General features: G+C 40.1%; 2 protein-coding genes across 5 annotated transcripts; both read left to right on the top strand.

The window, feature by feature from the left end:
* The first annotated feature begins 997 nt into the window (after positions 1-997).
* trabd (TraB domain containing) lies at positions 998-11,698 on the top strand. Of its 3 annotated transcripts, none has more exons than XM_053622870.1 (10): positions 998-1,354; positions 2,482-2,539; positions 4,527-4,584; positions 4,824-4,990; positions 6,743-6,883; positions 6,977-7,087; positions 7,262-7,401; positions 7,630-7,802; positions 8,764-8,860; positions 8,946-11,698. In XM_053622870.1, the coding sequence occupies exons 2-10, from the start codon at positions 2,516-2,518 to the stop codon at positions 9,112-9,114; spliced, it is 1,080 nt and encodes a 359-aa protein (XP_053478845.1). In that variant the 5' UTR covers positions 998-1,354; positions 2,482-2,515; the 3' UTR covers positions 9,115-11,698. The 3 variants fall into 3 exon arrangements, with proteins under 3 accessions (XP_053478845.1, XP_053478843.1, XP_053478844.1); XM_053622868.1 differs by having other exon boundaries at positions 999-1,361; positions 8,946-11,697; XM_053622869.1 differs by lacking the exon at positions 998-1,354 and adding an exon at positions 2,343-2,363.
* Positions 11,699-12,583: 885 nt separating this feature from the next.
* On the top strand, positions 12,584-24,709 carry selenoo1 (selenoprotein O1). 2 transcript variants are annotated; one of them, XM_053622865.1, is made up of 9 exons: positions 12,584-13,453; positions 15,039-15,242; positions 15,404-15,581; positions 16,692-16,822; positions 17,203-17,480; positions 17,722-17,890; positions 20,873-21,058; positions 21,378-21,534; positions 21,630-21,836. In XM_053622865.1, exons 1-9 carry the CDS (start codon positions 12,903-12,905, stop codon positions 21,834-21,836), a joined length of 2,061 nt encoding a protein of 686 aa, XP_053478840.1. In that variant the 5' UTR covers positions 12,584-12,902. The 2 variants fall into 2 exon arrangements, with proteins under 2 accessions (XP_053478840.1, XP_053478839.1); XM_053622864.1 differs by having other exon boundaries at positions 12,586-13,453; positions 21,630-24,709.
* Positions 24,710-24,736: the final 27 nt, after the last annotated feature.

The raw sequence follows: 24,736 nt of genomic DNA, 5'->3' as shown, positions 1-24,736 counted from the left end.
TTTACAGGTGGTAGGCAATTAAGGTCACAGTTACAATAACTTAGGACACTAAAGAGACCTTTGTATTGACTCTGAAAAACACCAGAACAAAGATGTCTAGGGTTCCTGCTCACCTGCGTGAACATGCCATAGGCCTGCTGCAGGGAGGCATGAGGACTGCTGATGTGGCCAGAGCAATAAACTGCAATGTCCGTAATGTAAGAAGCCTAAGACAGTGCTACAGGGAGGCAGGAAGGACAGCTGATCCTTGCAGTGGAAAATTACATGTAAACATGTGTGTCCCCAGACATGATCGAGAACTTTTAAATGCCTTGGTGGAAGAGTGGAGTAACATCTCACAGCAATAACTGACAAATCTGGTACAATCCATGAGTATGAGATGCACTGTAGTACTTAAAGCAGCTGGAGGCCACCAGATACTCACTGTTACTTTTGATATCGACCCCACTTTGTTCAGGGACTCATTATTCCATTTCGGTTCATCAAATGTCTGTGAAACTTGTTCAGTTTATGTCTCAGTTGTTGAATCTCTCTATGTTATTACAAATATTTACACATTTTTACACAAGAAATTTGCCAGAAATAAAAGAAGTTGAATGTGAGAGGACTTTTCTTTTTTTTTGCTGATTATATCAAGTTCAAGTGGTTTTTATTGTCACTTCAACCATATACAGCTGGTACAGTACACAGTGAAACGAAACAACATTCCTCAAACATGTGCTAACAAAACACAAGACAGTACAATACTACTAAAACAGGAAGGTGAACTTGAACATTTATTATGAGTAACATGTCAGTGCTGAAGTAAGCAAACAAGTGATGAAATTTTCCAATTCTACCATTCATACCATTGCATGATTAACCTTTTAATAATTTTATAGAGTACAAAGTAAAAGTAAATACACGCTTCATATCGTAATAGGATTTTACCAAAGCATGCTTTGCTTAAAAAAAAAAAAGATTTGAAGGTTTAACATGAACTGAGAGAAGACCCCAGTGTTCACACATCTGGTAGGATTATGTTTGGTCTGGGGGAACATAATTTCCTAAAGGTTACACAAATAATGACACAATAATCACAATTCTGAGAAATAGCCCTTTTTATACTTGATCTGTTTCTATTTCCATGAAAATTCATCCCGCAGTGGTATGTGTGTATGTGTATATATACACACCTCAGTATTTACACGTTTATATGCTCTCAGTGGCTCTTACTCAGTTTTACTTGCCCTTACTTCTAACTTTAGCTTTTAGGTCGAAGTTTTGTGAATGTTCTCCACCACATCATTTTGTAAATCTGACTTATGAACACTACAATACCCAGAAATCATTCAATGGGCGGAACCTGAGACCGGTCTGTCGTAAGTTTAATCGTTTCTCCTTTGTTGTGGGTTTATTCACATTATTGTCAAGTTTTGCAGTTTATGGTTAATACTTCCTTATGGTTGCTCTTGTAATAATTGAATTACGTGATCAGAAAAACTTTGCGTGAACTCTGGGGTGGTGTAATTGAGCTGAAGTCAGCATTGGGTAGCTGGGCTGGATAGCTAGCCCTTTACCAGAAAAGAGCTGGCTGAATCTCCTCGCTAGCTACAGCTGCTACGTCATTACGCTAGTTGGATTGTCTCAAAAAAAAGTGTTTGGACTGAAACAGCATGCTGACAGTAATAAAGTAGGATAGTAATCACGTGGAAATACCCCCCCCCCAAAAAAAAGTAACCAAGAAGTCCAAATAATCTGGAGTGCACTGAATTGTTAGTGAAATCACGAGAAGTTAGCTTGCTATCTCGCTAGCCTAGTTGGTTAGCTGAAGCTAACGGGCTCCTGTTTCTGAATTCCCAAACTAATGAATAGCCAGGTAGCCAAATAATGGCTACAGTATCTACCCTGGTATTGCTTTCCCGTATATTGTTGTCTGATTGTGTGTTCAGAAAATGTCAGAGTTGTGTTAACTTGCTGAGTTCATTCTCGGCTTCGGTTTTTCGATGCAGTATGACACATACTGGTTATAGCTGACGTTAGCACAACGAAATATATGCTGCTGAATGTTGATACAAGCCAGAACAGGTGAATGCTGCTTAAACTGGACATTTTGGATATTTTATTGTAAGAATAAATTTGTCGTTGCTGATTATGGAGCCGAGTTTAACGTGTTACCGAAATGAACTCTCTCTCTCTCTCTCTCTCTCTGATACTGAAGTCAACCTTGGATCTCAAATGGCTCTAATTCTCCCTTGATAACTGTACTACATAGTGCATGACATAATATCTCTTGCACACTAGCTAGTGCACCTTAACTCCGATAGAAAGTGATTTGGAATTTAGCCATGCCGAAACGCATACGTGGTCCTGGGATCCAGGTGGTAGGTTTATCATAGACTGTTCGCTTGACTCTGTTGTTGCTCCCTGTTGCTCAGCTCATTTTCAGAAAGTTATGATTCAGATATGCGTCGTAACTTGTTGACTTTTTGTTGTTGTTAGATAACTGAGGATTAGTTTTATTTGACGTCGCTCCATGGACCAGGACAATAATTCAGAGGTAAGACCGGAGGGACTTTCATATCTGTAACTGGTCTATTTTTATGGGACAGACATGAGACATCCTTATAGTCTTGTTTTGCTTTTAATATATGTCCATTACACATCTCTGCGTGCCCCTTATTGTGCCACATTAAATGAAGCATATGCCAGAATTTTCTCCTCAAAGGTGTAAAATCACGTGACTCACTCACTTTAAATTACATAACACCACCATCTGAAGTGACCAATCTAGACCCTCCTGCAATTATTTTAGTTTGTACCTGCCTCAGATTATTATTTTTTTTATTTAGTTGGTTCTATTTCTCACATTTAAAAAATAAAATAAAAATAATCACAGCAACCCTAACCAGAATTAAATATATAATGAAGATGGATGGATGAATGAATGTGGTAAATACATCATGCTGCACTGTGAAAGCATCCAGCTGTGTCCAGTACACTTATTATGGTAATAAACATGGCCTTTCTTTATCAGACGGCTCCTGCCCCCATGACAGTAAAAACCACCTGGTCCCACGATCTCCAGTCCCGATGCACAATGGCAACACAAATTGTTCTGTAAAACCCTTTCCTGTAGTCTTGAAGGAATCGTGATCATTACAGGTTTACATTCCTATATGGTGCCCTCCACTAATATTGGCACCCTTGGTAAATATGAGCAAAGGAGGCTGTGAAAATTTGTCTTTATTGTTCAACCGTTTGATTTTTTGTTTAAAAATTTCACAAAAATACACTGCTCTCATGGATATCAAACAATTGCAAACACAGTACAGGTTTATTAAAAAAAAAACTTTGTTAAATATAGGTGTGCAACAAGTATTGGCACCCTTTTAGTCAATACTTTGTGCTACCTTCCTCTTGCCAAGATAACAGCTCTGAGTCTTCTTCAATAATGACTGATGAGGTTGGAGAATACATGGCAAGGGATCTGAGACCATTCCTCCATACAGAATCTCTCCAGATCCTTCAAATGGTGGACTCTCCTCTTCAGTTCACCCAACAAATTTTCTATGGGTTTCAAGTCGGGGGACTGGGATTGCCATGGCAGGACTTTGATTTTGTGGCCAGTAAACCATTTATGTGTTGATTTTGATTTATGTTTTGGATCATTGTCCTGCTGGAAGCTCCAACCACGGCTCATTTGAAGCTTTCTGGCAGAGGCAGTCAGGTTTTCATTTAATATCTGTTGATATTTGATAGTCCATGATGCCATGTGTCCTAACAAAATGTCCAGGTCCTCTGGCAGAAAAACTGCTTGTGCTATTTTCTTATAGCCACTTCCCATTTTGTGAAGCTCAACAACATCACAGCTATATTCCTTGGTCTTACCCATTGTTATGAATGATTAAGGGAATTTGGCCTATGTATTACCTCATATTTATACCCCTGTGAAAAAGGAAGTCATAGTTGAACAATTTCCTGTTCCTAGTCACCCAGGTGTACTAAAAAATGTAAAATATCGTAAATGTAAAATATGGGAAATATGTAAAATGTAAAATATGGGAATATACTTCAAATATATTTCTCATATGAATTCATAGGGGTGCCAATAATTGTTGCACACCTATATTTAACAAAGATATTTTTATAAACCTGTGTTGTGTTTGCAATTGTTGGATATCCATGGGAGCAGAGTATTGTGAATTTGTTTAAACCAAATATCAAAAGGTTAAACAATAAAGACAATTATTTCACAGCCTTCTTTTCTCATATTTACCAAGACTACCCCGGTGCAGCACTGTTTACTGCTTTGCTTATGTTGGTGTGTAGTGCTGTTGATGGTTTATAATTAAAAAGACAACTTAAGGCCTGTGATACTGCGTGTCAAAAAATAATAATTGAATAAATTGATAAAATAATAAATAAACTTTAGTTACACCATGTATTAGGAGTGCTATAATGTCGTAAACCTTGATTAAGCCCATTTTAAGGTAAGTTATCATTTTCCTGTTGTCTTTATTAATATTTTTCTTCTTTGTGTATAGGAGGAATCTGTCGGTATATCAGAGGATGACGCACAGAATCGCTATTCACTTGAACTCTGTGAGTTTTTGCTATTTATTAAATAGATAAGTTTACAAAGTACTTTGCAAAGCACTTGTTTAGGCCAAATACACAATGAATATTTGACTACTATATATTACTACCAATATTTGACTGGTGCATGTACTGGAAACTTCCACTGATATTCTCTTTCATTCTTTCTCTCTCTCTCTCTCTCTCTCTCTCTATCCCTCTCTCCCTCTCTCTCTCACTCTCTCTCTCTCTCTCTCTCTGTGTAGCGGACATGGAGGCGGTTGAAGTGTTGTGGAAGATGCGGGCTCAGAGGAGGCAGACCAACCCTGACCTCCCTGACACTGTGACTCGGCTCACTACACCAGAGGGCAGTGTGGTCTATCTGGTGGGCACGGCTCACTTCAGCGACAGCAGCAAGAAAGATGTAACTACGGTGAGGATCTTAAAGCCAATCAAAGAGTGGTGAAGCTAGACTTCTCGAAGAGTAACTCTTTGCTAACTGTCTTATCAGTTAAAGTGTAATATTCTGTTTTATAATTGTTTTAGTAATGTAGATTGCATTTAATGAAATATCATTTATTACACTTTTATTATAAGAGCACTCCACTGGAGCACATGACTACAGAATTGGACTGCAGCCAGTCTACTATATTTTTGTTTGGTATTGAAACAATGGACATTATAAGGATATTAATCAGTTTCGTTAGTTTTTATAGAGAGCTGTGACTGCAAAAAATAGTGCTTTTCATTAAGGCAGTTTGAATACCTGCTGGTTTAGTACCATATATAAAGAATAGCATGTAGGTTTAAAAAAAAAATGTTACAACCTTTTGATGTGAACAAATGCTGCTGCAACATTAACATTAATCACGATTGACTGATGCCATTAATCACAACCTCGATCGACAAGCATCCAGTGAAAAGTACCAATATTTGATGTGTTTGGCACGGTGTAAATATATGGAGCCAGTTGTAGTGTGTGTTTTGACTACAGCATGAGAGTCGCAGCATGACCGCCCACATTTGCTGCTTATTAAATAATATTTTGTAGTGTTTTAGTGAGGTGATTATCAGGTTGAATGGACAAGAGTCTTCTGTACATTCTATACATTTATGGAAGTTACAGTGGTGCTTGAAGGTTTGTGAAATGTTCTGTATATCTGCATAAATATGACCTAAAACATCATCAAATTTTCACACAAGTCTTAAAAGCAGAAAAAGAGAACCCAATTAAACAAATGAGACAAAATGATTATACTTGGTCATTTATTTATTGAGGGAAATTATCCAATATTACATTATTGTGAGTGGCAAAAGTATGTGAACCTTTGCTTTCAGTACATTTTAAAGAGTTCACAAGCTTTCAAGCACCACTGTAAATGCAAACACGGCAGGCACAATAATATTAATAAAGAAAAGCTTACTGTATTTGTCAATGCAAATATGTACCACCTTGTTGTTTTTACATTTATTTAAATATCGTCTATCTATCTATCTATCTATCTATCTATATAAAATCCCCTTTTTTTTTAAACAAAATGTACCTGTAATCTGATTTTGTTTTTTGACATAACTGTAATGGATTACAGTTACCATTTTTTGTATCCTGATTACGTAACGCCGTTACATGTATTCCATTACTCCCCAAGCCTGTTCGAGATAGACCACACCTTCCCGTGAATCTAAGCTCAACTGTGAATCAACTGTGTAGCTTTCCGCTATGAAGAATTTCTCACCACCAAATTTGTCTATTACGACATCATGTTCAGGGAATATTTACAGCGACCATGCTTTAGATACTTTAGGTACAGAGACATGGAATCATTTTTACCAGTGCTCAGGAATATTTTCTCTGTCCCTCACAGCAGTCACAGCCTTAGGCCCCATGCAGGAGAACAGGAACTAACTTCTAACTGTTTATCAAAGTGTAGCAAGGATTTTTTGAGTGAGGTAATAAAAATGTCAGGTGAAACATTAGGTTGGAGACACTTCTAGAGGGATCTTTGTTCACTCCTATATGCAGAACATTTTAAGCTCATTTATCTTCTTCGGTTTGTGTGCATGTGGACTTCAATTTAGACCACAGATTTATAGAGCATCAGGGTTTTTCAGGGTTCAAAACATAAAAATTGGACCTACTACATGACACATTTTATTCATTTATGTGCTCGTTTATTTATTTTAGACAATCCGTGCAGTGCAGCCAGATGTGGTGGTGGTGGAGCTGTGCCAGTACAGAGTGTCCATGCTAAAGATGGATGAAAAAACGCTGCTCAAGGAGGCCAAGGACATCAACCTGGAGAAGGTCCAGCAGGCCATCAAACAGGTGAGCTATACAGCAGACATTGTGATGCCCTGTGAATCGTAACATGTCCGTCATTCACGTTCTCTCCCTCTTTGTCCTGTTTTGCTTCACCAGAATGGCTTGATGTCGGGCCTCATGCAGATCCTGCTGCTAAAAGTCTCTGCTCACATCACTGAGCAGCTGGGTATGGCGCCTGGAGGAGAGTTTAGAGAAGCCTTCAAAGAGGTTGGCATAGACACGCTCCCACACAGTCATCTCTCATTCACACAAGTTCTTGATTCTGATGATGAGACAGCAGATGGTGTTTTTTAATATTGTATGCTGCCTGATTTTGTTTGTTTATAAGATTGCTATCTGGCACTCAGATCACAGCAAGAAAAATGTCCTCATCTCTCACAGGCAGGTAAAGTCCCTTTCTGTAAGTTTCACCTCGGGGACAGGCCAATCCCTGTGACGTTCAAACGTGCCATTGCTGCTTTGAGCTTGTGGCAGAAAGCACGGCTTGCCTGGGGCTTGTGCTTCCTGTCTGACCCTATCAGGTACCTGCAGCACAGCCTCACTCTGTACTCCTGCCTCCATATAGAAAGTCTGTCATTAAATATCTTTTTTGGGATTACTATGAGTTTCTTTTTAAGTGAATCATGTTTTGTTTATGAAAACTATGCACTAAGCTTGCTGAAACTTTAATGCCTTTTCTTGACAAACTTTCTGTTCACCAAGGCATTTGAAGTCAGTGTGTGAGGTGTGTTTGTTTGCATGCTTGTCAGTAAGGAGGACGTAGAAAAGTGCAAACAGAAGGATCTGCTGGAACAGACGATGTCAGAGATGATTGGCGAATTTCCCGCATTGCACCGCACCATTGTTGCAGAGCGAGACATCTACCTCACCCACACGCTCAGACAGGCGGCTCGCTGTGTTGAGGCGCCACCTAATGGCCAGAGTGAGTAATGCACAAGCCATCACATGCTTGTACGGTTTAGGGCAGGGACCCATCCATCCATTTTCCATACCGCTTATCCTACATAGGCTCACGGGGGAGCCTGGAGCCACAAGACGAGGGACACCCTGGACGGGGTGCTAACCCATCGCAGGGCACAATCACACACACATTCACATACTACGAACAATTTGAAAATGCCAGTCAGCCTACAGTGCATGTCTTTGGACTGAGGGAGTAAACCCCCAAAGCACAGGGAGAACATGCCTAGCCCCGTGTGCACGGAGTTTGCAGGATTTGAACCCCCAACGCTGGAGGGGTGAGGCAAATGTGCTAACCGATAAGCCACCGTGCCCATGTAACTAAAAAAACAACAACCAAAAGCCGTAAAGCAGTTCCGTTTTTGAACTTTCCACTCACAGAACACAATTTTAAAATTAAAATAATTTTAAAGATTCAAGGTGACACAATTTGTAGGTATACTGTTTTTGAATTATTGAGATTTGGATTAAACTCATGCAATTCAAGTTAATAACGATAAGATCCCAATAGTAAATTAATTTAGCTTTGATGATAGGGGGGGATGTGATTTTTACCACTGCAACAAAATTGAAAAAGGAAATGGACCACTGAGTCCCCACTTTGACAACCATGCTTAGGGAAGTGACCTTTTTTTTAATGCTGAAGAAGAACCTGAATTTATGACAGTAATTACAAGACTATTTTGGAAAAACTTTCTTTGGTCAGAGCAAATAATAATCTTCAGTAATTGCAATAATCTTAATTTGGTTGTCATTTGTGTGGGACAAACACCAGATAATACTTATAATACTTTATTGTAGTTCAGGATGTACATAGTATTAAGTGCAGGTTCATGTGTTATAGGTCTGGCTTTTTCTTTTTAAGAGCCATTTAACAAAACCTGTCTTCCAAAGTATCTTGTACATGTTGCATATTTTCGCAGAAGTGCCTGCTGTGGTGGTGGGAGTGGTTGGAATGGGCCATGTTCCTGGAATTGAGAAAAACTGGGATGAAGAGCTTAATATTCACGAGATCATGAGGTGTGTATGTTTTCAGTTCTGTTGAATCGATTCCACACTTATTGCATTTTATTATCACTTGCCTCACGTAATATCTTTCCCGCAGTGTGGTGCCACCGTCGCGATTTGGCTGGGTGTTGCGTACTGTGATGAAAGGGGCCTTGCTTGGTGTTCTGGGATATGCCTGTTACCGTGCCGGAGGGTGTGTGGGGAGGGCGTTTCTCTCCCTACCTGCTGTCCAAACGCTGGAGAATATACGACCGCCTCCTGCCTGACCTAGATCTTCAACAAAGACTTAAATAAACAGTATATAACACGAAACACCATTTGCCTTAAGATGAGAGATGGGGCGGCTAAGAGGGTATGATATGGCTCATACTCTCTAAAACATAAACTGGGATTTTGGAACGGGGGAACTTGGAGCAGACCCAGTAATCGCCCATCTCTTAACATTGAGCTCCTGCAAACATGGAGCTGTACTGCCAAAAAAAACTCGGACAGTACTTCCTGTTCCCTTTCACTATTTTCCCATTTTCTTACACTTTAATACAAGACAGTACTGTTTCAGTATAGCATGTGTACTTCCTTTGGATTTTGTTCTGACATTTTAAATGATAATGTGGAAAGACAAAAGTGTGAAATTATTGAATGCCTTGGAGTTTATATACATGTCTCAATTTAGGTAGCAGAGCCATGGATATGCAACATAAAATCCCAATGTTCTATAGTTTAGTAGAGATTGCTGTCAGTGCTAAAGTAAACACATAATTGATGAAATTTTCCAATTCTACCATTGCATAATTAATCATTTAATAATTTTATAGAGTACAAAGTAAAAGTAAATACACGTTTCATATTGTAAGAGGATTTTACCAAAGCATGCTTTGCTTTTTTTCAAGGTTTGAAGGTTTATCATGAACTGAGAGAAGATTCCAGTGTTTGCACATCTGCTGTAAATGCTGTTTCTTTAACTGTAGGATAATGTTTTTTTCCTAAATCATTTCCTAAAGGTTACACAAATAACTGTCACAGACACAGTAATCACAATTCTGAGAACTAGCCCTTTTTATACTTGATATATTTCTATTTCCATGGGAAAATTCATCTTGCAGTGGCAATAAAGAATGCCAAAATTAATGGAGGACTATAGTCTCACAAGCTATACCTCTATGAGCAGAGCGTCTGAGACTACTGAAGCACCACTTCAGCGGTACCTGTAGTACTCCTTAGAGTGTGGGGTTAAACAAAAGCGAAGCATGCAAGAAGCATGTTCTAGCTTGAGATGAAGCTATGTCCAGGTCATCTGACAAGTGCCTCCCATAATGTTACTTGAAAAAGGGCTAACAAACACAAGCTGACCAGATCGATTTGATCACATTCCATCAAATCATAAAGAAATGTGTGGTATTTGCTCTTAAATGACACACATTCCATCAAATCATAAAGAAATGTGTGGTATTTGCTCTTAAATTATCTGTTTAATGGATAGTCCTGATTGTAGTCCTCTGCTTGAGCCTTTTGTATTGTTTTAATAACATTTGATTTGCAGACTAAACATTTGACCAGTAACCAATATGATCAGTCTTGTCATGCCATCATGCGTAAATATTCACCCCTCTTGAACTTTTCCAGATTTTGGAACCAACCAAAAACTGAAATGAGCTTGGTTGGGATTTTTACAATTTGATTTGCACAATTTGGTCATCTGTCAATTCCCACTCACCAGCCAGCTCCATCACACAACAGAAGGTGAAGTGAACACGTGCTTCCTCCGAAACACGTGAAGCCAGCCAATGCATATTTTCAAACTGCTGCTCATGCTGCATCACAGGGCAGTGTAACACACTCGGAGGAAAGCGCTATCTGCCCCCTTCCGCATACATCACAGGTGCCCATGATTGGCTAGTGTCACTGTGATTGACAAGGGAGAGAGGGCATGGCCAATTTTGCTCTGTTGGCTTCCGGCCATGGATGGCTATATCGATGGCAGGATTTAAACTCGCAATCTCCCGATGATGAAACAAATGCAGTTTGTTGAGTTCAACGGGGGTGAATACCTATGCAAGGCACTGAATGGTAGGGGAAAAAAAACGACACAATTAAATGTCTTCTCCTTCATCTAACTTTTAAAATGCCTTCAAACTTTGCTGTAATTATATCATTCTCTGCCTTTTTTAAATGTACTTTTGTATCATTCATATAGCAGTATTAGAAAATAATTCACCACTGATTTAAAGAAAACAATATTTTAAAAAAGCAATATTACTCACAAATGTGCTTAAAGTTAACTTTGATTTTATTTGACTTCAAATCGCTTCAAAACTTTTAAAATGCCTTCAAACTTTGCTGTAATTATATCATTCTCTGCCTTTTTTAAATGTACTTTTGTATCATTCATATAGCAGTATTAGACAATAATTCACCACTGATTTAAAGAAAACAATATTTTAAAAAAGCAATATTACTCACAAATGTGCTTAAAGTTAACTTTGATTTTATTTGACTTCAAATCCCCCCCCCCCCCCCCAATAATGTGCAGCAAATGTCTGTGGTTTAATGTGTCTCTTTCTATTGATTACCGATGTTCATTGTATTATATGAGTGGATAGTAACAGGGAGATGAGTTGTTGCATTTTGTTAATAAGCCCAATGCCCAACCAAAACAACAGAACAGAACTCCCCCAATAAAACAGACTTTTTACTATGGGCTTTTGTTTCCTGTCTCTTGCGTTCTTCTTTTAGAGTTCAGGAGGGGATTTGGCTAAGTAAGTACTGTGCTGTTCAAGGAGTAAAAAAAAAAGGTCTAATGTTAGAGCTCCAGTCTTGACTTATTTAAGACTGGAGCTCTAACTTGACAAGTTTAAGACTGCGGTCAAGCCAGCCCCAGCTCAGAAAAACACAGTCAAGCCAGCCCCCAGGAGCAAAATATTTCTGTGTAAACAGATTTTTCAGTGACAATTTTAAGTGCTTAAATGGTCTTTGGAAATGTATTCTTTTATGTTTGCAGGTTTTCCCCGTGCTGTGGGGGTTTCCTCCTGGTACGCCGGTTTCCTCCCCCAGTCCAAAGACATGCATTGTAGGCTGATTGACATGTCCAAAGTGTCCATAGTGTATGAATGGGTGTGTGAATGTGTGTGTTTGTGCCCTGCGATGGATTGGTACCCTGTCCAGTGTGTACCCCACCTTGTGCCCCATGCCCCCTTGGGATAGGCTCCAGGTTCCCCACGACCCTGTAGGATAAGCAGTGTAGAAATTGGGTGGATGGATTTTGTTTTATGTAGTTATTTGTGGGTCTCCCCCACCCCTTTATTCAGTATTAACAAATTGACTGACTGTTCATCAGAAAGTCGCTTTGACTTTGACATCAGATCTGACGCGCTGTTACCATAATCTCTAGGAGTACTTTAAATTGAACGGTGTAACAGCTGCGTCAGTGAATATTAAAATATTGTTCAATGTTTTTAAAAATCTCTCACTAAAAGATGCAATCTGCACACTTTTCTCACCACGTTTTTTTAAAATTATTTTTATTTATTTTTTTTACTAAAAATGTAAATAAAAGAAATGGAGACGTTAATGGTAACTAGTCAAACATGGGATTACTACTAGTCTAGTACTACTGACATGGGATTTACTACTAGTCAAAAATAGTACGGTTAATGATATGATTAGTCTACATTTTATAGAAGATGTCTGGGATTAATATTTCTACTAGTAAAAAATTTTTATTGCAGGTATCTCTCGTTGGTGTTATTAATCATAACTGTGCTATGATTTGGATCACAACACGGATTTCAGGCTAAAATACGCTTTAAAACATTGGTTCCTACCAGTGTGCTTCTAGGGGGACCATAAACAAAGACGGACCGGATTTCAGAATGGCAAAAATCAAATAGCTGTCTACTCCCTATATCTATGCACTACATTGAGTATTAAATAACAACTTCTGTGCCCTATGAAGTGCACTGTGTTAATTAATGCGTTATGGTTTTGGTCGGTCTGCTTTCTGTTTTTAAGTTTGCCAAACATGACCTAACTCGTTTTAGCACAAGGTAGTTCGTTAATGGCTAGCAATGTACTCCGTCTAATACGACCTTACATTTTCAACTCCAACCCCGGTTTGTTGAGGTCTTACTCCATGGACGGTATGGGCACGGCGATCGCGACGAGTCGTTCCCCGCTCGAGCGGCTGGACTTCGATAATGTCGTGCTGAGAAAGCTCCCTGTAGAGGAGTCGGAGGCTCCGGGAGTGAGGACAGTCCGCGGCGCGTGTTTCTCCAGAGTCATGCCGCAGCCGCTGGAGAAGCCTCGCTTTGTGGCGGTTTCCGGACCCGCCATGGCGCTGCTCGGCCTCAGCGCGGAGGAGGTAATCAGTGACCCTCTGGGCGCTGTGTACCTGAGCGGCTCCAGGGTGATGCCAGGCTCCGAGCCCGCTGCCCACTGCTACTGCGGCCACCAGTTCGGCCACTTCGCGGGGCAGCTGGGCGACGGAGCGGCGTGTTATTTGGGTGAAGTGAAAGCTCCAGCTGATCAGAGTCTTGAACTGCTAAAGGAGAACCCCAGCAGGCGCTGGGAGATCCAGCTGAAGGGTTCTGGACTCACGCCTTATTCCAGGTAGACTTCCCAAGGACGTCATTTATTATTGACAAACATGGGAGTATTTTTATGGATGGATAAATTCACAAGACTGATGATTGAGGCTAAAATCATCATCAATCATTGGTTCATCTTCAGTAACTTTATTCTGGTCAGGTTCATGGTGGATCTGGAGCCTGTCCCGGGTGTGAGGATACATTTTTAATGATGGTAACTTACATTTACACAGATCAGCCATAACGTTAAAACCACTGACAAGTAAGTGAATTATACCTGTAGAGGGGTGGGATATATTAGCCAGCATATGAACAGTCAGTTCTTGAAGTTGATGTGCTGGAAGCAGGAAAAATGGGCAAGTGTAAAGATCTGAGCGACTTTGACAAGGGCCAAATTGTGATGGCTAGACGACTGGGTCAGAGCATCTCCAAAACAGCAGGACTTGTGAGGCGTTCCTGGTATGCAGCGGTTAGTGCCTACCAAAAGAGGTCCAGTGGAATTACATCCGGTGAACCGGCAACAGGGTCATGGGGGCACAAGGCTCATTGAACGGCATGGAGAGCGAAGGCTAGCCCATCTTGTCCTACAGAACAGCTACTGTAGCACAAATTGCTGAAAAAGTTCATGCTGGCTATAATAGAAAGGTGTCAGAACACAGTGTCACAGTTTGCTGTGTATGAGGCTGCGTAGCTGCAGACCTGTCAAAGTGCCCATACTGACTCCTGTCCACCGCTGAAAGCGCCTACAATTGGCACGTGAGTATCAGAACTGGACCGTGGAGCATTGGAAGAAGGTGAGCTGGTCTGCTGAATCACGTTTTCTTTTACATCATGTGGACGCTCAGGTGTGTGTGCGTCACTTACCTGAGGAAGAGATGGCATTAGGATTCACTCTGGGAAGAAGGCAAGCCAATAAAAGCAGTGTGATGATCTGGGCAATGTTCTGCTGGGAAACCTTGGGTCCTGGCATTCATGTGGATGTTACTTTGACACGTACCACCTACTTAAACATTGTTGCAGACCAAGCACACCCCTTCATGGAACTGTATTCCCTAATGCCAGTGGCCTCTTTCAGCAGGATAATGTGCCCTGCCACACTGCAAAAATTATTTAGGAATGTTTTGAGGAACATGACAAAGAGTTCAAGATGCTGACTTGGCCTCTAAATTCCCCAGATATCAATCCGAACAAGCATCTGTGAGATGTTCAGGACAAACAAATCCAATCCATGGAGGCCCCAGCTCACAAGTTACAGGACTTAAAGGATCTGCTGCCAACATCTGGGTAGCAGATACCACAGCACACCTACGGAGGTCTTGTGGAGTCCATCAGGTCAGAAATGTTAGAGCAACATTAGGGGGACTTGCACAATATTAGGCAGGTGGTTGTAATGTTTAGGCTGATCGGTGTACTTGGCTGGTCTACTAAAAAAAATAAAAATTTTGTATTGCACAGGAAGTGTGCAGTACACTGTGCTCTCTGCATGATCATTTCACTAGTGTACATTTTACTACTCAACCTAAAATACACACTGATCTGTATTATAACTGTGATCTCAGCCCAGTGTTTCTCATAACAAGTGTCATACCACTCCTCTCTCTCTTCAGGCAAGCGGATGGACGTAAAGTCTTGCGCTCCAGCATCCGTGAGTTCTTGTGCAGCGAAGCTGTCTTTGCCCTTGGGATTCCTACCACACGGGCTGGCTCTGTAGTGACCTCAGACTCGCGGGTCATGAGAGATGTGTTTTACAATGGCAATCCACGCATGGAGAGATGCTCGGTGGTGTTGCGCATCGCTCCCACTTTTATCAGGTCAGTGCTGTCTTATTCACATCACTGCCAGTGACATGCTATATCAAGCAAAAAGGATACGTTTTTACAGCTATACCTGTATAGCGATTGTTTAGTCATTTGTGTGGTAGATGGTGTCTGATTAATGAAAGAGAGCTGGTTGTATTGTTGTTCTTATGCAGGTTTGGTTCATTTGAGATTTTCAAACAGGAGGATGAGCTCACAGGTCGGCAGGGCCCCAGCTATAGATATACTGAGATACGAACTCAAATGCTGGATTATGTCATTGATACTTTCTACCCAGAGATCCAGCAGAGCCACTCAGACCCAGTGGAGAGGAACACTGCCTTCTTTAGGGAGGTATGCTTTACCTAATCAGTCCCTCCAGGATTTAGCCATTTTGCGATTGCAGAAATTAATGCAAAACCATGATAACTCACATTATTCGCAGGAGCTTGCAATTTTTTCAAGATTTCCACAGACTTGGGCCATGACGTCATGTGACGTCATCACAACGCTTATTCGGCCAAAGTCCCCTTCGATTCATGTGCACCGAACATGAGCACAGCTAAAAGGTCTCATTTACAAACAAACATCACCGCGAAAGAGCATGCAAAACAACTTCGTGCAATTGCAGTTTCATCAATTCAAGTAGTTTTCCACAAAAAAGCATCACAAATTTGGAATAAAGCAGCAGCTAAATCAGAAAAGTTTGGCCGTAACAATCACAAAAAACTCCTCGAAATCCTGTATGGACTGCTTTATCAGACTGCTTGATTTTGCTGCGGCTTTTTTCAAAATTTGTGATGCAATTTGCGATTTTTATTTTGTGTGTGTGTGTTTTTCTGAGGAAAACTACTTGGATTGGCGATATTGAAATTGCACGAAATTGTAGGGATGCTCCGATCAGGATTTTTGCCGCCGATATGATTACCTATTTCTTGTCACCATGTTCAGCCGATCCCGATCTTTCAAGCTTTATATAAGTGATATGTAAGCTTTCTGTTGACCGTCACTGTTAACCTTTTTTTCCCCCAGATAAAGTAATACCACAAATAAGCACAACAAATATTAATTTTACAATGAACATTTCAATAGGCCTTTAAAAATACACAGCAAATGACAAATCTTTCCTTGTTTCTTGAGACCTCGTAATAATTCCACACTGGTGATGACATGACTGCAGCGCTAAAGTTTAACGTCGTCGTGTTTTTTACATCCTCACGTGTTTTACGTCGGCCAAATTTAGAGACTACCGATCGAGTCATAGAATGTGATTATTGGCCAATACCGATTGGCGACTGATTGATCGGAGCATCCCTACAAAATTGTTTTGCACGGTCTTTCACAGTGATGCGAAAAATTGCAAACTCCTGTAAACATTGTGGCGTTTCCCACACAAAACATTATTAGATGTATTGTTAAGTATATAAGTATTCAAGGTTGCCAATGGTTTTCTTTCTGTCGTAGGTGACGCTGAGAACAGCCAGACTTGTGGCCCATTGGCAGTGTGTGGGATTCTGTCATGGAGTCCTCAATACTGATAATATGAGTATTCTGGGGCTTACACTGGACTATGGACCGTTCGGCTTCATGGACCGGTATGGTCTTACACACAGTCAGTGCTATCAGTGCTACATTGATGTCTTTGAAATCATCATTGTGTATTAACTTTCCATTGAATAAGATTCTACTTTAACTAAATGCCACTATGTTAAAAGATCTTGCTCAGGGTTTCTCTTGGCCGTTTATGAAACTGAAAATGATCTGTAACCTGGTAACCTGGGTATTTCACCCAGGATTTGGGCCGTGATTGGTCTTCTCTAGTTCCTTCTGATATCGACATGAATTAAAAAAAAAAAAAGTGGGAGGAAAAAAACCCCTTGACCTTAATTTGACTTGGTGTACCTCTGATTTTTCTGTGCACATGCATTCTGTTGATCGTTGACGTTAATGTCACTTGCTGTTTTTCCTTCTGAAGCTTTGATCCAGAGTTCATCTGCAACGCCTCTGATAATTCTGGCCGTTACTCATATCGAGCTCAGCCAGAAATCTGTCACTGGAACCTGGCTCGGCTAGCAGAAGCTCTGAACCCAGATCTGCCCTCGGACCGGGCGCAGGCGGTGTTGGAGGAGTACTCGCCCCTCTTCAACACATTCTACTTGAGCAATATGAGAAGGAAACTGGGCTTGCTGAGGAAAGAGGAACCAGAAGATGAGCTGCTTATCACAAACCTAATGCAGACAATGCACAACACGGGTAGGGACTGAGGAGACCTAGGCAGGAATAAACTTCTTTTGTTACGAGTTCCTCAAGGTGACTGCTCTTGGTCGTTATAATCCTTTCAGATTAGTGGAAAAACATCCAGTCACCTTAACTTACTACAACTAGACATTTCAAAAAGACTTGAATGACTTTAAGCTATGTGTTTTTAAGAGCAAAATATTCTGTCCTGTTTTCTGCTCTGAATAACTATCGTCTGTTTTGTGTGAATTTTCAGGTGCTGACTTCACCAACACGTTCCGCTGTTTGAGTCAGATCTCATGTCCTGCAGAAGGAGACACAGTGGAGGATGCTGAACTTGTCAAACAGGCCACAGAGCTTCTCTTGCAGCAGTGTGCCTCTCTAGAGGAGTTAAAGGCTGCCAGCAAACCTAATATGGACCCACGGTAAGGCAGTTTTCACTTTAAATATTCTTTCATATTCTCTGCATATATGTGGGGTTTTTTTTCACTTAGCAAACCTTTTATTGAATTGAGAGATTTCCTGCAGCAAGCTTTGTTTCACTTGTAAGTTTTCATATTTAGGTCAGCTACCATATATGCAGAAGAAACCTACCTATGCAGAAAAATAACGTAATCATGGTTTTAGGTGACGGTTATTAAAGGTGTTGCTAAGGGTTCAGTTACTAGTAAGTCATTTGCTGTGTCCATGGATGATATCGCTAACTCTGCTGTAGTAACCATTTCAAACTAGGAAGTGGAATTGTATGTGGTGAACACAAACGAGTGGAGTAATACACACAGCGAAACGTCCGCACTTATGTAGCGTTTTTATCCAAAGCGCTTTACAACTGTGTCTCATTCACACACACACTCAGACACCAATGGTAGCAGAGCTTCCATGCAAGGCGCTAGCTTGCCATCCGGGAGCAACTTTGGGTTCAGTGTCTTGCCCCAAGGACACTTCGGTATGTGGAGTCATGTGGGCCGGGAATCGAACCGCCAACCCTACGATTAGTGGACAACCTGCTCTACCACCTGAGCCACAGCCGCCCATATACTAAACATAAGCACTCTTGGAATGCCACTCGGCCAGTCAAATTAGTGGATCGAAACGAACTGTTGTATAAAAAGCTGGAACTTTTACAGAAACATTTTTTTCAGTTCAGGAAATTCTCAGGTTTTTAGCACTATATAGTGGAAAATGTCGACATTTCACAATGTGAAATTGTGTGAAATTGTTATGACCATCTAAATCAAACAAGACTCCATTGAGTAGCAGTGGTGGCTACTGCTGTTACTGATCAAAAGGTTTGGGGTTTCAAGCTCTGGTGCTGCCAAGCTGCCACTGTTGGGTCTTTGAGCAAGGCCCTTAACCCACTCTGCTCCAGGGGCACCGTGTCATGGCTGACCCTGCACTCTGACCCCAACTTCCTGGCATGCTGGGGTACGTGAAGAAAATAAATTCACTGTGCTGTGTCCAATAAACACTCATTATCATTATCATTAGAGTTGTATCCAATTTGGTAGATAATTTGTTCAGAAATGGATTCGAAAGACTTTGCTAGTCTAAAGTTTTTACTGTAGTTAATATCTTTGGCAGAAATTAGGTCACTTTGATGCTAAAACTGGCAAACATGGAGTACTTGAAAGTTAGTCTGGCCACCCAAAGGATAGTCTGCCCACCCAAAGGTAATTTCCATAGCTATGTTTCAATCCAAGTTGAACATTTAAACTATGCAAAAATGTTTTTGAATATCGCACAAAACATTTGCGAATAAACCACCATTTCCATCCCATGTGTTCAAGAGAACAGAATCATCACATCTGGTAGAACTGGCGCATCTCGCTCTTCCCACGTTTCAACTTTTCTGTACCAATTATCCAATCACATGATTTGTTGAGGAAAAGTCACATGACTTTTTTTGATGTGCGACGAGGAATTTATCCGGTAAATATTTTTCCATCGTGGTTTATGCACACGTCTTCTTATCGAATTTAAAAAAAACATCCAGCTCAATTGAGCACATAAGGTTTTTTTTTAAAATCCGCATTTCGGAGATTTTATTCACATCTGGTGTTTCCATCCAGCGTTTTTTATTTTTATGTGATATCCCAAAATTCGCATAAAAATACGTCTATGGAAACATAGCTCATGATACATAGGTGAGAGAATAACACACAAATTCAGTGGTACTGTTCCTACATTGTTCATACCCATGAAAGAAGTATAACGGCCCAGCTCGGAAATCTAATCTTTACCCCTGATTTACAAACTGCTGTCACCTTGTGGCAATATTGATAAAAATGTCTTTCCATTACTGAACTAACACAACCTGTTAATCTGTGTTTATTTGACTGATTTTAATTTTTATTTTTCCTCTGTGACAATTGTAAATGTTTTGATACCCTAGACAAGGGGTTCCCAAACTTTTCCAGGGCAAGGCCCCCCCAAATGGCATTGACATTTGACAGAGGCCCCCCTTTTGCAAGATGTCTTTAAAAGACATTAAAAGTACAGACTTCTGAATATATCCCCCTTTTTTATTAATAATTACATCTTATGTCTTTACATTACATTATATTAGGAATTGATTGTGTGTGTGTGTGGTTGTCTGAGAGTGAGAAAGAGAAAATCATGTATTTATTTATTTTTCACACCAAATTGTTGAGGCCCCCCGGGCGCCACTTTGAAAACCACCGCCCTAGACCAGTGTTTCCCAACTGGGGTGCCGTCTGATTAGAGCAGGGGTACCGTGTAAAAAAAATCCTTCGAACATTTTTAAAATGTGTATAAAACTTTTAATATATATGATAAATATCTGATGTCTGAAATAATAACACAGACTCAGAAATAATAAGACAGACAGACACGCAGATAATAATAATAATAATAAATTATATATAAAAAAATAATACTTCCCTCCCCCTCGACCCCCCCTCGCTGACCTGTCAGCAGCACGTCAACATCAGTATGCGTGACGATGCGTGTGTAGTGAAGAAGAATATGAACAGATTTCTTAAAAGAAAAGCTCCAGATGCTTCTGGACATCAACTTCATCCTGAAGTAGCTAACGCTGTCTAGCATTAGTGTTTGTGTAGGGTGCTACAATTTTTAAAAAATTTTTTTTAACATTTTCAAAGGGTGCCGTGATTGAAAAAAGGTTGGGAAACGCTGCTCTAGATTAAAGCAGGTGCTTATGTTTAAATGTCATTATTGGACTAAGTAAATAGAGCTAGATTACATGAATATGGTGTTTATTCCCAGGTATAGAAATGTATATTAGGTACAAGTATAGTATATAACCTCTGTATGTTTTTCCCCATTTTGTTTACTTTTACTTATATCCACATTTGAGGATTTAAAGCAGGAAATTGATTAATTTTAGAAAAGTTATGTGCTTTTAATCAGCCATTGTTTCCCCACAGTGAGTTCTCAATGCTGCTCTCCTTGGCCCAGAGTAACCCTGCGCTGTTCGGCATGTTGTCAGACCGGAGAACGTTGGCCCGACAGCTGGAGAAGCTCTCTAGGTTAAAGGAGCTGCTGGAAAGCACAGAGACGGACCTGAAGAACAAGCAGACAGAGGAATGGACCTGCTGGATTAAACAGTACAGGTACAGATAGCGATGAGGTGTTCAGTGCTGTCCATGCAGTCATACAGAGCCACGTTTGTGCTAGGCAGCAACAGGTTGCTTGGAAACCCAAGTGATAAAACACTCAGCGGTTTCATCAGTTAGAGCAGATGGTAGAAAGCTAGAATAAACATGATGGAAGTGGTGTGGTCCCTTGAGTACATTTGTCAAAACACCCTCTTAGAGCGCTTAGATTTTTAAAAAGGATTATTATATTTACCAGCTATAAGGATTTTTGCATAAACAGTCCAGCATTTATGAATTGCCACAGCATTTACATGTTGTCTTTGCTTGCCTCCAGGCAGCGTCTTGCTCGTGAGTGTGAGGGAGAGTGCGATGTGAAGGCGGTGCAGGAGGAGAGAGTGCGTGTGATGGACAGCACCAATCCTCGTGTAGTGCTTCGAAATTACATCGCCCAGAATGCAATAGAAGCAGCAGAGAATGGGGACTTCTCTGAGGTTAAGCTGTTACCGTATTCAGTTTTACCTGATCAATACTAAAAAGTGTATTCTTATGAAATGAAACCAAAAAATCCACTGATTTTTGTCATCAGGTTCAGAGAGTTCTGAAAGTGCTGGAGAAGCCGTTTTGCGCGCAGGAGGGCTGGATGGTAAGACGAGGATCAGAGGAGGCACAAGAGAGGGATGAAGAAGAGGGACAGAGAGAGGCTGAGGAGGATGTTACAGGAGCAGAGAACAGAGTGATTGTGTCTTATGACAGCAAGCCCCCAGCCTGGGCTGCTCAAATCTGTGTCACATGATCATCCTAAAGCCTTCAGGACAAGCAGCCCAGAGATTCATGTCTCTGAGTATCTGTCTGTGAAGGCTGTTTGAGGTACTAAACTCCTATTAACCAGTTTAAGAATATACAGAAAAACTAATGGCTGGAATTAAAAATTCTATTCTGTATATCTGACTGGTTATAAATGATGACTTGGACCACCAGTCTGAGAGACAGGTCTTAGTCTGAAGACAGAGGTTTTAGTACCGTATAAACCAAAGTGTGTGTGTGTGTGCGCGCGCGCGCAAAAAGTCTTAACGCACAAGATAGGGAGCAGTTTGTAAGCTCCAAAATGTAAGTGCACAGGTAGTTGATTTGTCCATCATACAACAAATTATGTATGTAGAATTAATATGCAATTATGTTACGGGTAATGATATGCAAATGAGCTTATCCTGGATTAAAAGGTTTACATTCCTATACAGTGCCCTCCACTAATATTGGCACCCTTGGTAAATATGAGCAAAGAAGGCTGTGAAAAATTGTCTTTACTGTTTAACCTTTTGATCTTTTGTTCAAAAAAATTCACAAAAATACTCTGCGCTCCTGAATATCAGACAATTGCAAACAAAACACAGGTTTGTATAAAAAATATCTTTGTTAAATATAGGTGTGTAACAATTATTGGCACTCTTTTAGTCAATACTTTGTGCTACCTCCCTTTGCCAAGATAACAGCTCTGAGTCTTCTCCTATAATGACTGATGAGGTTCAAGGATACATGGCAAGGGATCTGAGACCATTCCTCCATACAGAATCTCTCCAGATCAGGGGTGTCCAATCTTATCCGCAAAGGGCCGGTGTGGGTGCAGGTTTTCATTCCAACCAAGCAGAAGCCACACCTGATTCTACCTGTTTAATCAGTTGATCTTGGCTTTCAATAGACTAAATATGACAAAAGCTCAAAAGGTTAAACAATAAAGACAATTTTTCACAGCCTTCTTTGCTCATATTTACCAAAGGTGCCAATATTAGTGGTGGACACTGTACGTTACACAAATGGAGCATAAACCTGAATGTAGGCCTTATTATTTCTGGACTTTTAGATGCTGAACAATAATTTCAAGTGGTACTGATGAGCGTTGTGTAAGAAGAGTGATTGTTTAACTTCATAATAATTTAGATGTAGGGCGCACAGTGGCTTAGTTAGCACGTTCTCCTCACACCTCCAGGGTTGGGGGTTTGATTCACGCTGCTGCCCTGTGTGTGCGGAGTTTGCATGTTCTCCCCCAGTCCAAAGACATGCATGGTAGGCTGAGTGGCATGTCCAAAGTGACCGTATGGTGTGAATGTGTATGTGATCGTGCCCTGCAATGGATTGTCACCCTGTCCAGTGTGTACCCCACCTTGTGCCCCATGCTCCCTGGGATAGGCTCCAGGTTCCCTGTGACTCTGTAGGATAAGTGGTATAGAAGACTGATTGATGGATGGATCATTTAGATATAATAAACATCTACCAAAGACAAAGCTGTCCACGTTTTTTGTTCATTGTTATTTTTATGAGCTATACATTTTGTGTCATCTATGGTTTCATTTGTGATACTTCATTCTGAAGGTTTATAAACTGATGTGGATTTACATGTATAAGTCAATTTATGACATTAAATGCAAAATAAAGCATTGTTGTATTTACTAATGCAGAGCATGGTCAATGTGTTAGTGTTTTTGTGTGTTGTTGTAGTGTTGCTCTTTGTAAATTAACAGCAGCAACATGCATCTATGCCACATTTTGTTATTAGGTCACAATATTTGTTTCCTCAGTTCATGAAACTCCTATAATGATTTAAGTTTTAAGTATCTTTTGTTACAAGAAAGGAATACTGTTTCAGATGGTGACTTGATTGAGGACTGTAACATTTGAACATGACTTTCACTGTGTTTTGGTACAAGCAGAAAGGAATGTGTGCCTTAGGGTCTGCATGTATAAACCTGTTACCAAAACCCCGATTAAGCACAACATACAAAGCTAAACAAGGAGAAGGTGCTTTAAGCAGATACAGAGAGATACTTCTTCCTCTTTTTTTTTTTTTTTTTTTTTTTAAAGTAATTAAAAGGGGGTTTCCAGTGGCATGGGGTTATATAATTTAATAATGATTCTCCAGATATAAAAATACTACTAGTAAAAATTAACAAACTTAAATGGGTGCTAGCAAAAAACATACATTTCTTCATGTCAATAATTCAGTTTACACACAGAAAAATAAATTTTTTGTACAGATCAGTATTGCACTAATTGCAGTGTAAAATGAGTAACTTTGGATTCCTAGCTTTTTATAAAAGGGTGTTACTTGAAACCCTCTCTAACAGGGGAAGTCCCCTGAAAAAAAGGCTTCTAAACTGTACCTTTCTTTGTCACTGGGGTTGTACCCTCAAGTGTACACCTTTTGTACATTTAGTAGGTGTCTTTTTCTTAGAAATGTGTATATGTACCTTTGAAGCTTTACTCTAAAACTAATTATGTTCCATTTATGCATCTTAAATCACTCAAAAAGTACACTATATCCATGTTTCCAGGTGAAAGGAACAAAAGGTGCCTTGAGGGTACCACCAAGTGACAAAGAGAAAATAATTATTTTAATTTTTATTTACATAGAACCTTTAAGGATTGCCTCCAGAGGGACAAACCAAATAAGCAGCAAGGGTGACGTATTTAACCTAGACTGTTCATTTCTATGTCAATAACATTAAAAACATATCTCAGAAATAAGGTTAAAAATTAATAATAATAATAATAATAATAAAGGTATAGTACATATCTGTTACAGAGGAACGTGCATTTTAGTGGTCCTTTAGTTCCGATTATGTACTTTCAATTATTTTTTAAAAGTCTCTAGATGAAATGTACATACTACAGGTATAACACATGCACTCTTAATGGCAC

The sequence above is a fragment of the Ictalurus furcatus genome, chromosome 4, assembly GCF_023375685.1.
Source record: "Ictalurus furcatus strain D&B chromosome 4, Billie_1.0, whole genome shotgun sequence".
Lineage (NCBI taxonomy): Eukaryota > Metazoa > Chordata > Actinopteri > Siluriformes > Ictaluridae > Ictalurus > Ictalurus furcatus.
Note: the sequence above shows the minus strand (reverse complement) of the source record. Positions and strands in the feature narration are given on the sequence as shown.